Genomic DNA, 19,769 nt, shown 5'->3' with positions numbered 1-19,769 from the left:
ATAGTACAAATAAAATACATCTAGAAGGTTGAAGTAGCTTTCAGCACATCTTTTTTGCTGGCTGTTGGCTACATAACTTCACACTGACTTTCCAGCCCAGTAATCATAAAATCATTATTTAATTTCAGCTCCTGAAAGAGTTGCTCAGTCCTCTTGTAGTTGCGATAATCGTAACCCTCCATCCTCCCGACGGTCGGAGACCGGAGGGTTACGACACAAGCCTGATATTATCGGTGTAACTAGCAGTTTTGACCAGTTTTTGCCAGACTCGTGATCAGATTCGTCCTTTTTTTCCACTCTCCAAAATCATGACAGACATTCTAAACACATGGAGTTGATCTTTATTGTATGACAACGTCATCTGAAACCCTTAAAACAACATCATGAAAATATTTGGCAGAAAAAACGACAAAAACTTACCAAAAGACTGACCGAATATATCCATAATCCATAGCGGGGTCAACTAGTGATTTTGAACGTCGCACTTGCTTGGCAACAACCAATCAGCGTGACCCAACCATGTGGGGGTATGGAGCAACACACGGTACTTGCGCAGCATGCAGGCATGTACATGTACATGTACATGTACTGTATGAACATCGTGTGTGCACAAACTATACAGCTCGTAAGTACCGTGTGCTGCTCCATACCCCCACATGGTTGGGTCACGCTGATTGGTTGTTGCCAAGCAAGTGCGACGTTCAAAATCACTAGTTGACCCCGCTATGGATTATGGATATAAAAATTATTCGGTCAGTCTTTTGGTAAGTTTTTGTCGTTTTTTCTGCCAAATATTTTCATGATGTTGTTTTAAGGGTTCCAGATGACGTTGTCATACAATAAAGATCAACTCCATGTGTTTAGAATGTCTGTCATGATTTTGGAAAGTGGAAAAAAAGGACGAATCTGATCACGAAGTCTGGCAAAAACTGGTCAAAACTGCTAGTTACACCGATAATATCAGTCTTGTGTCGTAACCCTCCGGTCTCCGACCGTCGGGAGGATGGAGGGTTACGATTATCGCAACTAAGTCCTGTTGCAGAGTCCACGTCAGCATGCACCTCATCCACTTCCACAGATCAGGACATGGATTCAGATCAAAGTTATGGAGAAATTGATCATGTAAGTATACCTGCTGAAAGAATGCTATACTCTGTACATTTGACTAGACTACATATCTCATCTATCATACAGCTGCCAAGACTTGCACATTTACTTATTCCGTGGATGTTTGTTGTTGATAATATACTATGAACCTTGTTTATTACAATAATGTACATGATTGTAGCTAAGGCTAAATTGAAACAATAGAATGAAAGGGGAAGCAATCAAATAACGAAAATAACTCGGTAAGTGGGACAATTGTTGGCATTCTGCATTAAACAATTTATGGAATGAGAATTTTTTTAAACACGATGAATCAAAAACTTGAATTTATAATAATCTGTTTGAAAAATATTGCAAATGATTTTTGGGGTTGAACAATTGCACACTTTTTTATTTTTTATATCATGTTCCTTTTTTTTACCAAAAACTACATACATCTTCCTACATATTCATTGAATGTAATTTCTTGATTTCCAATCCTTTTGTTTTAGGTGGCTTCAGCTTCACACAGTGTATCCGTACAATGCCAGACAACACCATGCACCACACACGTTGCAACTCAAACCCGTCTCCCTAAAAGTAAAATGCAACTATTTTTATTCACTTATTTTTTATTTTATTTTTTTCAGTTTAATTTGCATGAAAGTCTCCCGATAAGCTTGTGGCACCTTGAAACATGTTTCCCAAAAACTACGGAGTAAATTAGCACAGCTCGCAAAATTTACCGTGTTTGAGGTGCTGTTTTCTAAGAGAATTTGTCATTAAGGAAATTCATATTAACAATCATGATTAGTGAGGCTTGATAATACGTTGGATCCAATTATTTGTATGACCAAAAATTTACTGACCAATGTATCAATGTTTTGGCTCAACAAGTTTCAATGCATTTTTTTTTAAGTGGTGCAAGCATCTGCTCACATGCATTGTACGGGGATCCAGGCTCAGCCAAGAACTGTCTCATGTGGAGTCATCTGTAAACTTCTTGATGATGTCCCAACTCAGGAGTCCAGTTCAGACAGCAGCAATGATGATGATGGGAGAGATCCAGAATACCAGCCCTGTTATGATGGTCCATCGTCAGACTCGGATGGTTCAAGTTCCACTCACAATAATGAAGGGTACGGATCACTACATGATTTTTCTTCCTTTTAAGATTTTTAAATGCAAATTAACTGGGAACCAAATTTGTACAACTTGCTTTTTGTAACACAAAATTAATGAGAATTTTATTTTATTTTTTATTTTCTTTATTTTTTTCTTTTTTACACCAACATAAAAACAGACAGCAATTTATAAAAATCACGTGCCATTTAAAGTGATTGTCATGTCTTCGTTTCATTTCACAGCTCCAGTAATATCCACAAGGAGAGAAAGTTCATCGTGTTTGAATCCCAACTGATGAAGTTGTTCAACAGATGCATTTCCTGTGGTGGTTGTTTGGTGACAATGAAGAGCTATAGGAAAGGAGGGATGTTAAGGGTTCGGCAGTCCTGTGAGTTGTGTGACGACAGAACCACCTGGGATAGCCAGCCCTGGTTAAACAATACACCGGCTGGGAACATCCTTCTCTCAGCATCCATCTTGTTTGCAGGTGGAACAGTAGCACAGACTTTTCGTGTGCTCCAATATATGGGTGTTGCTACCATGACGCAACGAAACTTCTTTAAGCATCAGAAGCAGTTCCTGCTTCCAGCTGTGAATGCAGTATTTGTCAGTAAGCAGACGAGACTGATTATGGAAATTGCAGCAGAGGGTGACCCTCTGGTTATTGGAGGGGATGGTAGGGCAGACAGCCCTGGACACAGCGCTAAGTATGGATCATACACAGCCCTTGATCTCGAACGGAACAAGATTCTTGATATCCAACTGGTACAGGTAAATAAACAATTACTTCATGGTTTGTGTGCAAGTTAGCAAAGTAAAGTTTTTAACTCCCGTTACTTTTATTCATGTTATTGTTCTTACTTTTTATTCAGAGCAACGAAGTGAAAGGGAGCTACCATATGGAGCTAGAAGGCTTCAAACGAACTCTAGAGAAGCTCAACACCAGTGGGCTAGTTGTTAGTAAGCTGGTATCAGACAGGCACAGGCAGCTTGCGAAATATGTGCGGGAGAAAACTGACATCAGCCACATGTTTGACGTGTGGCACATCGCCAAAGGTACGCGTGAACAGTTCATTGATTGTATTATTCTCACAGGATTGAAGAAAAAAGTGGATAAACTTTCAAAGGTGAAGAACTGTGGGGCAGTGACTGAATGGTCCAAGAGTTTAAACCACCATATTTACTGGTGCGCATCCAGCACCACAGATGACCAGTCGGCACTGCGTGCTGCCAAATGGCTCTCGTTAGTAAACCACATTCAAGGAGTTCACCATGGCCATTCAGAATTGTATCCTAACTGTGAGCACGACATTCTGGATGGCGATCGCAAAAAAAAATATATGAAGCCAAGTAAGTACACTTCTCTTTATTCGCTATTTTAATATAACTGAGGACCAGAGGCATTCTTCTGCAGCAGAGAACAGTACAATTATTTGTAATGATATAACATAATCTTGTTGTTTTAACTGAAGGTACACTAGCGACCGAAAAGTTGACGAGTATCCTGACCAAGACGATGCTTCTTAACGATATCAAGATGATGTCAACAATAAGGCAGACATCAGTGGTGTTTTGAAGTGGTCTTAATTATGGTGGCTTTAAAGGGACATCGCAAATATATATTGACGCCAATATTGACGCCAATATTTGCGACATTTACCCCAAGTTGCAAATATTGACGCCAATATTGACGCCAATATTCACGACTTGGCCCAAAGTCGCAAATATTGACGCCAATATTGACGCCAATATTCACGACATGGGCCCTATGTCGCAAATATTGACGCCAATATTGACGCCAATATTCACAACATGGGTCAAATGTCGCAAATATTGACGCCAATATTGACGCCAATATTCACAACATGGGTCAAATGTCGCAAATATTGACGCCAATATTGACGCCAATATTTACGACATAGCCTCAAGTTGCAAATATTGACGCCAATATTGACGCCAATATTCACGACATGACCTAAGTCGCGAATATTGACGCCAATATTGGCGCCAATATTTACGACATAGCCTCAAGTTGCAAATATTGACGCCAATATTGACGCCAATATTCACGACATGACCTAAGTCGCGAATATTGACGCCAATATTGGCGCCAATATTTACGACATTGCCTCCAAGTCGCAAATATTGACGCCAATATTGGCGCCAATATTTACGACATTGCCTCCAAGTCGCAAATATTGACGCCAATATTGACGCCAATATTCACGACATGGGCTACACGTCGCAAATATTTACGCCAATATTGACGCCAATATTCACGACATGGGCCCCAAGTCGCAAACCTGCTCAGGCGTGAATATTCATTGTTTTTTTAGCAACCTAGGTAGCTGGGTGGGCAAGAAAATAGTCTGGCGCACTGGTCCCGATCTCGCTCGCGCGCTCTGACAATAATATCGTTCAGCATTGTGATTTGCGTGCACTGACGACTGCCAGTATGTAAGTTCGACTAACAAAAATGGAGACTGAAAATCGGGTAAATATAATTGTATTTCTTATTAAAGCCCACTATCATTACTTTCATTTACCCGGCCACCCCGCCCCCCCATCATTGTTGACTTGCAGGCTTTAGTTAAGTCTTTCAGTAAGTGTTTGTTTAAGTTAACTTTTTTTAATACTCAGTTGCCCAAAGTCAAACAGATCCTGGTTTCTTCAACAAATTCTAATTGTTTTGTGTTTTTTTATTTGCTTCTAACTTTTTTAAAGCTATGTTTTTTTATGATTTTTGCGTAGATTGCTGATATTCTTCTACAAATGGGCTTAGAGGATATATTACACAAGTTTGAAGAGCAAAAGGTATGTCAATGTTGTGTGGTTGTGTGTGCATGTACATGTGTATGTACATTCAAACCGGGGACTTATAATAACAAAAGAGGACAATAGGGTCCCTGGTTGGAAAAAGGTCCCAAGTTGGAAATCGTGTACAAAACCAATGGGAGCTGTTGCTAAAAAGTTAGAGTACAAACAAAAGAGGGACAATAGGAGGTCCCCGATTGCAGGTGAATACACACTTGTGTGTGTGTGTGTTATTATGATGAGTTTTAGGCCTACCAGAACCACGTTTTTACACACACATGTTGTCTTGAAGAATGCTGGTCATCTCACCCCAGCAAGCTTGCTCCCAACAAAGTTGCTCTCAACAAAGATGCCCCCAACAAACTCGCCCTTAAACCAGCTGGTTTGGAGGCGACTTAGTTGGGGGCGACTTCTTGTTTGGGCCGAGCTTGCTGTGGTGAGAGCGGGGGACGAGATGACAGCCCCCAACTTGAAGTACGTAAACCCATCAATATGTTTTAGGTTGTTCCATTTTGATCAGTGCAAGGTACAGTACTCGTAAGTCATAGTTATGTTCACAATGCTGCTGATGCTCTCAGATGTGAAATCATAGACAAAATTTTGAGATGGTTGTTTAAAAGGCAAATACATTTTAAATGTCACTTAGTGTTGAGTTCGAGTCATACTAGTCAAGTCAGAGTCTTTCGCCTAACATAACTCAAGACTTAAGTCGAGTCCAAGTCATCAAAATTGCAACTTGAGGCTGAGTCCTGTGGTGGTTTCACAAAGCACTAAGATTCATCTTAAGATGAGTTGTCAGTATTACCATAGTAGTTTGTATTGTGACATCACACTTTGCTTAGCAATTAAGAGTGATTCACAGTTAAGATCAATCTTAGCCCTTTGTGAAGTCGAGCCTGGACTTGAGTGACAGTTCCCACGATGCATAAGTGAAGTAGTTTTTTACCTCCTATCCCCTTCTCATCCACTATTCCCCTTTTCGGTGGCTTGTGTTCAGCATGTTTACTAAAGATTTTGTTCTTCTTAAAGGTGACTTCCTCTATGGTTCCCGCTATGTCCGATGATGAATTAAAATCACTGGGAGTGATCAAGATTGGTGATCGATATGAATTGAGAAAACATTGCCAAGCTGTAGGTGAGTTTTCATCAAGGAAGAGGGATATTTAACAATAGACCCCCTTGGATAACCCTTGCATAATATGCAGCACTGTTGGTATGCTGATGTCATGTTCACTTTTTTTTACACCAGGCAGCTGTCGTCTAGTGTTCTGCTTGTTTTTGCCTCATTATAGGGGCGTCGTTTGAGTGTGTGACATTTACAGGTGGTTTATTAATATCATCATGTTCAAGGTTTCCTGATACGGACAACCGTTTGTCAAATGCTTGCTAAAATATTGTTATTTTGGAATAGAACTTGATTACATTTAATGTAGTTAAGTTCTATTAATAAGACACAATTACAACGTCTACAAAGCAATCTGAACACATATCACTTGAATTGGCAGATCTACATTGGCTGCCAATTGAGCAACGTATTAAATACAAACTGTGCTTGACCATTTTCAAAATTCTCAATGGTCAAGCACCCTCATATTTTGACGATTTAGTAGAAAATTACCGCCCACTCGTAGTGGTTTCAGATCGTCACACAAAGCCCTTTTCAAGGTACAGATCACCAACACCCAATATGGGACAGAACTTTCATGAATTCAGCGCCCAAACTGTGGAACTCTTTATTTAGGACATTAACTAGCATGTCTGTTTTCAACACTCGGTTGAAGACATACTTGTTCAAGGAAGCATTCGACTGAGGCTTGAGGGTGGACATAATATTTATATTTGACATTTGCTCATATGACTCCTCTCTCATTATGTATTTATTTGTGTTTAATCTAATTTGGTTATAAATATTTCTTTGTTGTAAATTTATACAAAAGCGCCATGAACGCCTTTTTGTCGGATACTGGCGCTATATAAGTTACCATTATTATTATTATAGATGTACTCAAAATCAAACAAGTGAACCCTTATTAACTGAACCGCAGGTGCAAAGTTTATTATAATGGAATACATTTGTTTTTCTTTCCAGGGACTTCATCCCCATCAAAAGACATTTTGGGTTTAATAAGCCAAATTGGTAAAAGGAAATCTAAAAAGGGTCTTCGTTCTACAACCACAAGTACATGTACCACTCTCCAAGTTGCTGCTGAAGAGAATGTAAATACTTTATTGTTTTTGCTTCCTAGGATTACTTTGTTAAATTATTTGTTCTTGGTCATTATTTCTTCTAGTAGGTGTGTTGGGGAGGGTTGAGGGGATCCATAAGGGCATCCATTATAGCATGTCACTACACACCTGGAAGGGACTGACCGGGACCATTTGCTTCTTATAAAATTTGAGATATTGGACAAATTTTATAACTCAAAGTTTCTCACTTAGTTACTTTGACACATTCTGCAATACATTAGGGTATACACAAGAATCTTGTAGGATATTTCTTTTTCAGAAAACTCACAGGCAGTGGCACTGTAAACCGCCTGATCACACCTTGTTAAATCCTGCTCAGATAACAGAGATGATGTTCAAAAGTTTTCCTTTCCAATCCAGTGAGTACTGACCCGAGTTTTTCAATAAAAATTCATGTCCAGTCCTGTTAGATGACTCCCACTTTTGAACGTAACTTTGGAATGTTATTATGAGCGGAGTGGTTTCAACGGCACCCTTTTTATGTTGTTTTACCTTAGGGGTAATCACTGTTGATGGAAAATCAGTACTCATGAAAGATTTACTGTCTTTTTTGACTGGGTCCCCATGCTGCCCAGTGACAGGATGGCCAGCACAACCTACTGTTAGATTTAAACATGATTGCTTCGTGAGCCACCTTTCTCTTGAAGACCAACCCTGCAATTGTTATCCAACTGCTTCAACATGTACTTTTATCTTGACGCTCCCGCTTCACTTCAGGACATATATCTCATTTCAGACAGCCTTTGCCCAAGCCATTTCGTATTGTAAAGGCTTTGGACAGGTTTAAGTTTATCTCAGACAAGTTCCTTTAAAGTGATTTTTATGTTGAATTTTTCTGAATTTGTTTCCCAAATTAAATTGTAAATTTATGACCTTCTTTCGAATTAATGCCACTCATGTAGGATCTGGGCATGTACATTGTGTAGGATCTGGGCCCATGGACCTATGTATGGTGGCTTTAAAGGGACAATGCAAATATATATTGATGCCAATTTTCACAGCATGGGCCCCATGTTGTGAATATTGCAGCTAATATTGACGCCAATATTCATGATTTTGCCCAAGTCGCAAACCCGCACAGGCGTGAATATTGAATATTCATGCCAGAGTGGGTTTGCGACTTGAAGCCAAGTCGTCAATATTGGCGTCAATATTTGGGACTTGGGGCTCGATCATGTCGTGAATATTGGCGTCAATATTGGCATCAATACATATTTGCGATGTCCCTTTAAAGCCACTCTAACTATGCCATTTAAAGGTTCACAGAAATACAAAGTATTAATGCTTTTATCTTACACCTTGAAAAATTTGTAAAATGATTCAGTACCTAAGAAAAAGTAATTGTTTGTACTTCTTTGTATTTTTACATGATTTCTTTGATTTAGAAATAATAGTCTTCATAAAGCAGGGCACTTGCTGACATCACAGATTCTCTCAGTGACATCACATGCATTGCATAACATGGAATAATTTGTGAATTTGTCAATAGAAAGAACACATATTTGTCATTCCTTTGGCCGACCTTGTCCACAGAACAACTGTTCACTGGAATAGCTCATGAATAAATCATGTGAAAATACACAAGAGTGCACAAAATGATTATTTTCACCTGAATTATTGTACAGAAATTACAAGGTGAAACATAAAAGCATCAATACTTTGTATTTCAGTGAACCTTTAAGTTCATGTTAGTAACTCCCATTGAACATTGATGTTGTGCATGCACAAATGATACAGTTACTGCACACACATACTTGTTATACCCTGGTATAAGATTTTGATCTTTTATTGGTCGAGAACCAATCACGTGAAAAAATACAAAACTTCATGTATTGCCAAAAAAGTGATGTTGTCGGGGTCCATTACCTAGATCGTCTGCGAACATCTCATCTCATTGTCCCCATTGACATTAAAATTAGCAATACACCTGATAAAGAGGTAGGTAATGGTGCCAGGGTACATTGCCTACATCGTTCTCAGAACATTGTTTCATCATCCCCATTGATCTACACAAACACATTAGTGGTACTACCTGAGAGAGAGGTTACTATATGCATGGAGGTATGCAACCACTGGTAATACACAGTCCTGTACTTTCGATATGATGCTCGTGATAGGGACCAGTACATGTTAATGTGAAAAAATGAACTACTTGTTAAGTTGTTGCAATAAAAAAATGAGGTTGAGATAATCCACCAATTTAGCTTTAATGTCAAAATAAATTATTAAGGGCCTTTTTAACAATCCTTCAATCTAATACCATGGTATAACAAAACTTGTATGCTATGATATGTGTATGTGGTCCATGCTGTTTTGGACACCCACGGGGAGCAGATGGCGCCCAAGGTGTAGCCGAGGGTGCCATCTGCCCCCGAGGTTGTCCAAAACAGCATGTACCACATCACAGCGGACAACAGTCGTTCAATGTACAACATTACAGTGCCCGTATGTCTCCAAATATCCAGTGGTACAGTGTATTGAAGCTATTAAATTTGTTATTTTACCATGTTTGTTTGAAATCATAACAATCTTCAATTACGGAATGCTTTATGGTGGTCCAAAAGATCCAGTTTGCCCCATGCCTTGCCTATAAAAACAATAATTTCAGATTATTTATAACCAATGTCAGATCATCTTGTGATTTTTTGTTTGTTTTACCTACACTGTATTACTGCACCTCCATTTAATTATTTGTTTTGTTTCTTTTACTGCCAGTTACAAAAGTTATGGTTTTTATACTTTGCCAAATACTTAGATGAAAATGATGTTTAATATGTGTTAAGTTTCGGTAATATGTGTTCAGTTTCAGTGTGAAGACTGGTTTACGACAATAATTTCATAGAGCTGCTAAGCAGAAAAATAAAACTCAATACATTTTTTCACTTAGCAAATCTACCTGGGATCCAGTTACAGTCATATATAATCTAATTTCATCTGTGAAAAATAAAAACATGCCACTTTTGACAGATTTAGGTAATATAGGGCTTTTAGTTTTTCAACAATTTTTTATCCAGTAAAAATCCATGGGAAATCTTACATTTTTAGTTTCCACTCCCTAAAAAGGAAAAAATAAACAATCAATTATAAATGAATGAAGTTTTAGAAAATACTAAAGTTGTGGCAATTTGGAGATTCAACATTTGATGCATAAAGTTGATGGTAAAAATGGTATCTCTGTTTAATTTTGGATTGTCAATCAAAGACAACAATTTTAAGGTTTTTTAGTTACCCGACTCGGTAAATTATAAGCAAAAGTGTATAAAATACATGTATGGCACCCACATTTTGAAGTTAGTTTGGGCGGCCAAAAAAAAATTAGATACAAGTAAGGCAGTGGTTTTAATGGAATCCCTGGTATCACATACATGGGTATTTACAACATTTTACTGTTCTACATTGCTCACAGACACAAATTGATGGCACCAGAACAAGATTAGAAATGGCAACCATATTGAAATTCAAAATGGCAGATTTCCCCTAGGTATTCTCACGGAACAGTAAATTTGGGACAACTAAATCTGTCAAAGTGGCTTGTTAACTGTTTCACAGATGGTCCTGTATACATGTATGGTTTAGATTCTTGTTACTACATGTAATATTATATTACTTAAGATTTTGGTTTGGAACCTCATTCTGCTAATCAAAATTGTTCTGTACTTAGCAAAGTCGTGTGCTAAGCATAAACAGCTCTATGGTTGGGCCCTGTAAGTAAGCAGGGGGGTTTTCATGTCATGTGCACAAGTCGATTAGCAGTGTATATTTCTTTGTGGAATGTTCCTTTTGGGGTTGGTGATTTAGACAGTCTTCTGAAAGTAAGTTGATTTGATCAATTTGTGTTACAGCTCACACTGTTACATTTAGTAACAGTCACTTGTCCAAATGTTATCCCGATGTTTTATATTACATATCAAACTTTATTAACATGTTTTTAATCACTAAAATTTATAACTATTTTCTGACACTGATATGAAAAAATTATAGTGACTTTTAGATCAGTAAATTATATTTTTATACTCAAAAATCTGTGATTGATATTTTTGAACATTTTATATTCTTGTATTTTTTTTTTAGTGTTAAGTGTTTTATTTTTAACTGAAGTTCCAATTTCCGTCAGTATCATTGTAAAAACACTTCTTTTAACTTACTGTTAGCCTGCTGTTTTTCATTACATACCATTTGTAACAAAAATGCATTTGCAGATATAAATTTGTCATATGAGCCAGTCACTGCAAATTGTTGCATTTAAGTACACTCTACAAACAATATGCCCCCGAAAAAATAAAAAAATACAATCTGAAAAAACATATTTGGGAAGTAAAACTTTATTAACCTGTTTTTGAGTACCTTCACGCCTGCAAATAATAAGTTTTGCAATCATAAGTCATGAAATACTGCAATGGGATCGCCATCAACATCAAGTGGCAACAAAATGCTTGCTTTTCTTGTACAACTGTTCTCATTGACTATTAACCCCACCAACAAACCAAAAAGGAAAAACAAGGATCAAATAGATTGAGGAATACAAATTATAATTCTAACTTTGAAAATAGGTACAAAGAATTCAAATAAAAAATTGTCCAAGCCTTTTTAGGTCCATACTTAATATTATTGGGCAAATGTCATTAAATTGGCTCCTTTAATCACTGACCGCAAATCCTGTGTCAGGACATGGGGTATGTGAAGGCCTATAATACAAATAACACCAGATGATTGTCGGTTATTAAAGTTTAAAAAAAAAAAAAAACAGTATATCATACCATGGAGGTAGAAACAGAAGGAGACACAACTTGAAACAGATCAAAGGTTTAAACTCCACGTCATGGTCATTACATTTATGTGGAATTTGTAATAAACAAAAGACAACTGCTCCACATCAAAGTTTCAGTGCGGGGATGACATGGGCCCTCAAAAATCCTGCCAAATAATTGCCCATAGTTTCCCATTTGTCACTGTTATACAATATAATGAGGAGAGCTCTTAACTCCAGAACTACGAGTGGGTGAGGATGTCAAATGGGCTGTAGTCTGTATCTGTATCTCCTATTTCTACCTCCATGTTCCTACCAGTGCACAGACCAGGCATTTTTCAAAGAATATTTTGTGTGGCTCTGTTATGAACAGATTCAACTAAGGGTATATCAGTAGTAACTACTTAACATTCTGTGTAGCCCAAGTATAGTATTTGCTTCTATTGTTTTGTAAACTGAGTATAACAAAGTCGCAAGTAAAACAAATGAACAATTTACAGATAAGATGGCTTACACAGAGGAACAAAATGAAAATCTCTCTTTGCATTCAACGTGCCAAATTGAGAATTCCTTCTTTTATATCTAAATAAAAACGAACACCTTCTTGTGGAGTATGTGGCATGACAAGTCCCTTATGTTGCATGACAAATTCTGCTACCTCCACAAAGTCTTCAGAACAACCAAATCTGTCAAGTCGTACACAGATGCCTTGCACTGCTTCCACATCTGTCATTGGTACATTATGTTTGAAGTCGTGGGTATCTATGATTTGAATAATAAAGTCATTCTTGTTATCGTTAAAATCAATACCAGAATGTTCAGAAGACAACAATAAACAGTTGTTCACAGTAAAAACCCTATAGGGTATGATGCCAGCTTGATTCACTGACTGTTCGCATTTTTTAATGTTAATCTGCAACAGTTTAATGGCTAATGCAGGGTATACACAGTCAGTTTTATTTAACATAGACTGATCATTTACAGCTAAATCAACCTTGAATACATGAATGTGTGGAGTGAACAAATATTATATTCCACAAGTATAATTACTCCATCATTAGTTATGCAAATGAGACTGAAATGATAAAAACATTTTATTGTTGAGATTATGTATTTTAATTGGTACTGTAAACTCCACTTAATTGTGTTTGTGTTGAAACTTTGAAATTGACCTGCAGAAGGCTTACATACCATAAAGTTCTGGTAAGAAATACATCTCATCTGGTTTCCCACTGGAAGCAACAGTGTTACGGCATGGACGGATGTGATGTTCATTCCATAGTTGCCCAACTTGATGCAGTTCTGCACGCAGCAACCCAGTGAAAGAGAATCTCATGCATTCTCTGAATTGTAAAAAGCAAAACAAAATGACAACTAGAATAATGAGTATCATCAAATAAAACCATTTCAACTTACTAAAACGTAAATGACTTGGAATAAGGCAATCTCAAATTACAATGGCATCAGATTCAAAGCGAAAAGTAGCCAGAACTGGTCATAGTTTTATACTGAACAAATTTAAGGAACTTCTGTCAAAGTACCATAAAGTAGACTGAGGTACTTACAGTTGCCACGCAGATGAATTGTCCAAAAGCCCAGAGTCACGCATATCTTTGAAGAGCATGAGCCAGAAATCAATTGAACCATGTCTCATACTACCCCACCACCGCTCAATTCGCTGTAAAACGAAATTTCACACTAAATGAGGATGTGTTTTCTTATTTACAATAAATCAAGATCATTTCATGTATAAGATATAACATTTCATTAAGGTTTCTCATAACCAAAACACTTGGGAAATACATTATGCTGCCTCCTCCCATGATAGCTACAGACAAAGGTATTTAGCAGAAAAATACATGTACCTAAATGCTCAATCACATGAATCCTTTGAAATACTATTACAAACAATTGTGACACTCGGTGGTTTTGTACAGACTATAACCAATTTAAAAGTAGAAGAGAAAACACACCTGGTTTGAGGTTGACTTCCCGTATAAGAAGCTATTGAATCCTGCTCGCTCATCTTCATGGTAGTAGCGAAATGCTATTTGTATATCCTCAATCAGTGTATTTTCTGTGCCGCGATCTGTCCTTATGACATGTGGAACCCCTATAAAAAATCGAGCAAAACAAGAAATGACAAACCTATTAGAGGAGGATGGCAACTGATCAACCAGTCCACTTTTACGTCTTAGCTTGCCGCAGAATTGTAGGCTTACTGGATAAGCTAATGCACTGGATCAAAAATCTGGTGCTTTTATAGTGTGGGTTAATATTGGCCCAGTCATTGCACTGGTGTGCTTAACTAACACACACTACTATCATTGCTCCATCATTCAGATGAGACATTAGGCCATATACCTTGTATGTATGGTAATACACAATAATGAGCCAGGACACTCCAAAGAAATGAGGCTGGCAAATACATAATCCTGTAGCTGAAGCTCTTGCATAAACAGTGCAACTAATAATGTTCTATATTAACAGAAACCTGTTTTTGCTGCACAAAATAATATTGTAAAACAAGTACATACTGTGTAGCTTGGTAAAAAACAAATGTGAAATGGCCTTCACACTCAATTAATCACATTTTTTCTTCTTCCTTTTTTCAATTGTTTTTAACACTATGTTTGAAACTTGCATAATGTCCCATCAAAAACATGAACCAATGTGTATTGCATTTGCATGTAACCATGCAACACATTTTAAGAATACAATTTACCTTTTATTTGTTGTATATAGTCCACAAAATATTGAGCAACAACCTTTGGGTCATTATTTGTCGGTCCAACCTCAAGCCACAGGATTCGCCGAGAAAACCTAAAGGGAAAAAAAATCAAAGTATGGTTGCACTGTCAATATTTGTGTGTAAAATTAAAAAAAAACTTTTCCTAGATGCTAGCAAACATCTTCACTGACACAGCCTACTTGTATTCATGGTCAAGTCATATGATATCTCATTCTAGCACGGCACCTCCAAGAGGAAAATATAGAGGTCTATTTGAATACTTTAAAGGGGGCATCAAGGCAAAAGAACTTTGTGATACTGTAAGCTTTTATGTCTTGTTCTATGTATGCCCATTTACTAATATAGTAAATAATGTCGAAGGTACCAGACTCTACTTGTCCCTCCAACCATGATTTGTTCACAGTGATTTGAATGGCAACAAAATAAGATGGCTGCACCTGTGATAAATGTCTATAAGGAGATCAGCTCCATTGCTGCCTCAGTGAAGTATCAGGCGTGGTGGCCATTCAATGGGTAAATACATGGCAATTAGTGGAAAAATACAATTTTTACAGGATAAACATAATATACTGACCCGTCAATAGCACCATGAATTGCAAAACCATAGGGCTTAAGCTTGTCGTATCCGTCAATGTGGATGAGGTAGTGGGGTCCTTTATTGAAATACATCCTTCTGCGAAATCGACGGTGCTTCCGAGCTTCCACACCTTGTGGATCAAGCACTTGCAAGAACTGACTAACAGTTTCTCTGTCCCACCCAAAATATTGAAAACAGATACAGATATGGAAATTTAAATGAGGCTATTGATTTGATTTGCAAAACATTTACATAAGTGTACATTTCATTTTAGGAAACAACATTGAAAGGTACCTATTGGGTTCCATCAGATTGGTGAGTGAAGGAAACAGATTAGCTTAAAAATGGATTTTAAGCTTTGAATGCATGGTGGAAAGCAATAATTGTGAAGTATTTGTGGGTAAACCATATTGATAAAATGTCTTCTTAGAACATGTAAAGAACTGACTATGTAACGGCGGGCAAACTTAAAGTAACAGGGTGGTGCAAAAAAGAATTTTGTTAGTATACAAAACACATTTATACCAGATTTGAAAGACTGTGTGCTGATTAAGAAACTGTTAAAAAATGTGAATAAACTTGTTAAAAGTAGTCTATTGTGTTATACAATAATAACTACAATAAGACAACCTCTTCCCCAGCCAATGTTTTCAATAACTACACCATATTTACCGGTTTACATGTAGGTGATGATATCTTTGGAGTCGTTGACACATCGAACGATACCCACAGCATGACCCACTTCCATTTCCTCAGCAGCCGGACAGTACACTGGGAGAACTCCTTCAACTTCCAACATGAACAGCAAAAGCTATGTGTAAGAAAATGAAGAATAAATCTGTCACAATGTAAAAACATTATAAATTAAATTGCAAAGGTCAATTGATACAATAACAAATGTATGCACCAAATGTCCGCAAACATTAATGAGATGCACAATGTAACAAAACTGTGGTAGTCAAATTTATATGCTGTTTTTATATTGTATTATTACTTTTTACACTGTGTTGGGAATGTATCAATGCTAGATGGGGTGTTTTGGCCCAGCGAATAAGAGCACCGGACTCAAGCTCTGGTGATTTCTGTTCAGCAGAGTGTGTGTTCGAATCCCGGTCGTGACACTCGTGTCCTTGAGCAAGACACTTTACTGTAATTGCTTTTCTCCACCCACAAATAAATGGGTACCTGTGAGAGCAGAGATGGTTTATGTGAATGATTAGCTTGGAGCGCGGTTACTCGCAGCACCCGCTGTATACTCCCCACGGAGCTGAGATGGTTTAAAGGAATGAAATAAATGGCCCTGTGAGCAGGGGTAAAAGTGTCAGAAGCGCTTTGATACAGTATACTGTGATAAAGCGCTATATAAAACTGGTTATTATTATTATTATTATTATTACTACTACCACCATTACTACTCCCAATGCAGTGCACTAATGAAACAAGTATGTAGTTATGTGTATTATAACGTTTTAGTAATTATTTCCATGCGGCATGCATGTACCATCCCCCCCCCCCACCACCACCACCCCAGGATGAAAAAATAAATAAAACGTAAAATAAAAAATGATTAACATGATGGGCCTACAGTAAAATAGTATACATGTATCACAACCACAATAGTTAGTATGGTATCCACCACATGGAAGTGGAACTCATGGGCCTTTTGATGTTTTTCCTGCAAGGTATGATGAGTTACACACATGTACGTTTTTGAAGACCTGTTCCTTTACATTGCACGATGTAACAGTTTACAAGATGCAGTGGTGCAATATGCAGCCAATCAACCAACCAGGTACACTGTGGGGTGAACTCCTCTTTGCAATAAGTGTCATTCGACTCACTGGGTTCTTTTACATGCATTTCACAAAACACGGGATCGGAAGCTTTTCAACCCATCCGAAGGGCACAGTAATTATGGATAAGTGTCTTGCTTAAAGACGAAAGTGTCACGACCAGGAGTCGAACCCACACACTGCTGATCAGAAACACCAGAGCTTGATTGAGTCCAGTGTTCTTCTCCGCCAAGGCACAACCTTAATTTAAATTCTGTATGCATCCAGGATTGAAATAGAATGATTGATTGTGTGTGGGGGAAGGGGGAGGGTCTACTGCCAACTTGAGCAAAAGGTCAAGGAAAGAGTACTTTCCTACATTTCCTTCCTTTCTTCATTAAAGTGCAGCTTTAAATACCTGAAGATAAACGCACTGCCAGAAACACCGGGGCGAACCCCCTTCTCTTATCGAAGAGTGTTATGGGTTCTTTTATACGTGCATTACTAAATCTCAATACAACACACGGGACCTACGGCTTTACGCCCCATCCTAAGGACGAAGCAATAGAGGTTAAGTGTCTTGCTTAAGGACACAAGAAGTGTCACGACCCGGATTCGAACCCACACTCTGCTGAGTGCTGATCAGAAACACCAGAGCTTGAGTCCAGTGTTCTTATCCGCTCGGCCACGACACCTCCCTTTGGTATAGGGACTCTGGTACACTACAACAAACTAGGTAGGCCTATACCATGTATACATTCGTTAACATAAAAAAACATGACAAACAATAACAATTTTTTTATAACAACTAGTAGTAGTACTATACTAGTAATCATGGTAATACAGTACACTAGAAGACTTAAAAAAGATTGTTACCATTACCAATAAAAGCTGTATAGTGGAAGAAGTTGGCAACCATCTCATCCTGACTTGCAGTTGCATACAGCATACAAAAACTCGGGTTATGTAGCCCATGTCGTGAATATTGGCGTCAATATTGGCGTCAATATTTGCGACATAGGGCCCATGTCGTGAATATTGGCGTCAATATTGGCGTCAATATTTGCGTCATAGGGCCCATGTCGTGAATATTGGCGTCAATATTGGCGTCAATATTTGCGACATTTGACCCATGTTGTGAATATTGGCGTCAATATTGGCGTCAATATTTGCGACATAGGGCCCATGTCGTGAATATTGGCGTCAATATTGGCGTCAATATTTGCGACTTGGGCCAAGTCGTGAATATTGGCGTGAATATTGGCGTCAATATTTGCGACTTTGGGCCAAGTCGTGAATATTGGCGTCAATATTGGCGTCAATATTTGCAACTTGGGGTAAAAGTCGCAAATATTGGCGTCAATATTGGCGTCAATATATATTTGCGATGTCCCTTTAAAGCCACCATACTTAATGATTAAATACTAAAAATTAACCATTTGTAAACCATATGTAAAGTGCAGTTTGTTTTAAAGCGCTATTTACGTTATTTCTATGATATAAGAATACGCTTTAAAAGAGACAAACCCGTAACGGGTTTGTCTCTTTTAAAGCGTATTCTTATATCATAGAAGAGACAAACCCGTAACGGGTTTGTCTCTTTTAAAGCGTATTCTTATATCATAGAAATAACGTAAATAGCGCTTTAAAATTGCGGTCCGCATTTAAAGTGGTATAATTAGGCACCAATTAGTTGGTCTAATCATGGTCTAATTAGCTGCAACGGAATATTTCGATGTGTTATTAAATGGACTTAACAATTAAACACTAAAAATTAACTATTTGTTAATTATGTAAGGTAAATTTTGTTTTAAAGTGACTACTTACGTTATTTCTTTGATAAAAATTCCCTTCAAACGAGACAAAACCCATAACATATAAAGTGGTTTATTTAAGAACTAATTAGTTGGTGTAAATAGCTTCAACGGAATATTTTAATGTGTTATGAAATGGTCTTAATGATTAAACACTAAAAACTAACAATTTGTTAATTATGTGAGGTACATTTTGTTTTAAAGTGACTACTTACATTATTTCTTTGCTAAAAATTCCCTTCAAATGAGACAAAACCCACAACATATAAAGTGGTTTATTTAAGAACTAATTAGATGGTGTAACTAGCTGCAACGGAATATTTCGATGTGTTATGAAATGGTCTTGATGATCAAACACTCAAAATTAATTATTTGTCAATTATGTGAGGTACATTTTGTTTTAAAGTGACTAAGTACGTTGATTTAGTTAGTAAAAATTCCCTTCAAAATAGACAAACCTCACACAATATATTAAATGGTAAAACTAGGAACAAATTTGTTGTTCTAATTAGCTCAACGGAATATTTAGATGTGTTATGAAATGGTCTTAATGATTAAATTATTTGTTAATTACGTACGGTACTTTGGTTTAACGTTTGTCTTTTTCAAAACAACTGCAGAGAGTCGACTACGTTACTAATAAAGATTGATGGATCGAATAAAGCATTAAACAATCAATTATCTTACCCTAATTTGGCCTCCATTTTGTTATAATGAACGAAATTTTACAAAACCAATATTCAAAATTGCCATGAATTTACCAAACTAAAGAAACAGTGGCTAAAGTGTGGGTGAACAACTTAGGAAATGTTGTCGCTTCGTGAAACGGGAAAAG

The 19,769-nt window shown here is 37.4% G+C and overlaps 3 protein-coding genes across 11 annotated transcripts; 2 read left to right on the top strand and 1 right to left on the bottom strand.

Moving 5' to 3' along the window:
- The first annotated feature begins 1,026 nt into the window (after positions 1–1,026).
- Positions 1,027–3,873, top strand: LOC117297835. 4 transcript variants are annotated; one of them, XM_033780989.1, is made up of 7 exons: positions 1,027–1,128; positions 1,599–1,686; positions 2,006–2,225; positions 2,454–2,982; positions 3,084–3,267; positions 3,307–3,561; positions 3,684–3,873. In XM_033780989.1, the coding sequence occupies exons 1-7, from the start codon at positions 1,087–1,089 to the stop codon at positions 3,785–3,787; spliced, it is 1,422 nt and encodes a 473-aa protein (XP_033636880.1). In that variant the 5' UTR covers positions 1,027–1,086; the 3' UTR covers positions 3,788–3,873. The 4 variants fall into 4 exon arrangements, with proteins under 4 accessions (XP_033636880.1, XP_033636879.1, XP_033636882.1 ...); XM_033780988.1 differs by having other exon boundaries at positions 1,027–1,122; positions 3,084–3,561; XM_033780991.1 differs by lacking the exon at positions 3,307–3,561.
- A 578-nt stretch (positions 3,874–4,451) lies between these two features.
- On the top strand, positions 4,452–12,000 carry LOC117297844. Of its 2 annotated transcripts, XM_033781009.1 has the most exons (5): positions 4,452–4,705; positions 4,963–5,025; positions 6,055–6,160; positions 7,115–7,242; positions 7,770–12,000. In XM_033781009.1, exons 1-5 carry the CDS (start codon positions 4,688–4,690, stop codon positions 7,773–7,775), a joined length of 321 nt encoding a protein of 106 aa, XP_033636900.1. In that variant the 5' UTR covers positions 4,452–4,687; the 3' UTR covers positions 7,776–12,000. The 2 variants fall into 2 exon arrangements, with proteins under 2 accessions (XP_033636900.1, XP_033636899.1); XM_033781008.1 differs by having other exon boundaries at positions 7,115–12,000.
- On the bottom strand, positions 11,579–19,755 carry LOC117297843. Of its 5 annotated transcripts, none has more exons than XM_033781005.1 (9): positions 19,622–19,755; positions 19,150–19,172; positions 16,021–16,159; positions 15,346–15,519; positions 14,745–14,842; positions 13,993–14,132; positions 13,585–13,697; positions 13,211–13,362; positions 11,579–12,781 (listed from the first exon to the last, which is right to left on the bottom strand). In XM_033781005.1, exons 3-9 carry the CDS (start codon positions 16,062–16,064, stop codon positions 12,567–12,569), a joined length of 936 nt encoding a protein of 311 aa, XP_033636896.1. In that variant the 5' UTR covers positions 16,065–16,159; positions 19,150–19,172; positions 19,622–19,755; the 3' UTR covers positions 11,579–12,566. The 5 variants fall into 5 exon arrangements, with proteins under 5 accessions (XP_033636896.1, XP_033636897.1, XP_033636893.1 ...); XM_033781006.1 differs by lacking the exon at positions 19,150–19,172 and adding an exon at positions 18,948–18,970; XM_033781002.1 differs by lacking the exon at positions 19,150–19,172.
- Between the last annotated feature and the right edge of the window lie 14 nt (positions 19,756–19,769).

The sequence above is a fragment of the Asterias rubens genome, chromosome 12, assembly GCF_902459465.1.
Source record: "Asterias rubens chromosome 12, eAstRub1.3, whole genome shotgun sequence".
NCBI lineage: Eukaryota > Metazoa > Echinodermata > Asteroidea > Forcipulatida > Asteriidae > Asterias > Asterias rubens.
The sequence above is the reverse complement of the archived record's forward strand: the minus strand, read 5'-3'. Positions and strand labels throughout refer to the sequence as shown.

Coding starts and splice junctions, on each gene's coding strand:
- LOC117297844 (XM_033781008.1), top strand. Junction 5,026..6,054: donor ACAAGTTTGAAGAGCAAAAG/GTATGTCAATGT, acceptor TTCTTCTTAAAG/GTGACTTCCTCTATGGTTCC. Junction 6,161..7,114: donor AAAACATTGCCAAGCTGTAG/GTGAGTTTTCAT, acceptor TTTTCTTTCCAG/GGACTTCATCCCCATCAAAA.
- LOC117297835 (XM_033780987.1), top strand. CDS start 1,087: ATGGATTCAGATCAAAGTTATGGAGAAATTGATCATGTAAGT. Junction 1,687..2,005: donor TCAAACCCGTCTCCCTAAAA/GTAAAATGCAAC, acceptor TTTTTTTTTAAG/TGGTGCAAGCATCTGCTCAC. Junction 2,226..2,453: donor TCCACTCACAATAATGAAGG/GTACGGATCACT, acceptor TTCATTTCACAG/CTCCAGTAATATCCACAAGG.
- LOC117297843 (XM_033781005.1), bottom strand. CDS start 16,064: ATGTGTCAACGACTCCAAAGATATCATCACCTACATGTAAACCG. Junction 14,843..15,345: donor ATTCATGGTGCTATTGACGG/GTCAGTATATTA, acceptor TTTTCCCTTTAG/GTTTTCTCGGCGAATCCTGT. Junction 14,133..14,744: donor CTATATACAACAAATAAAAG/GTAAATTGTATT, acceptor GATTTTTTATAG/GGGTTCCACATGTCATAAGG.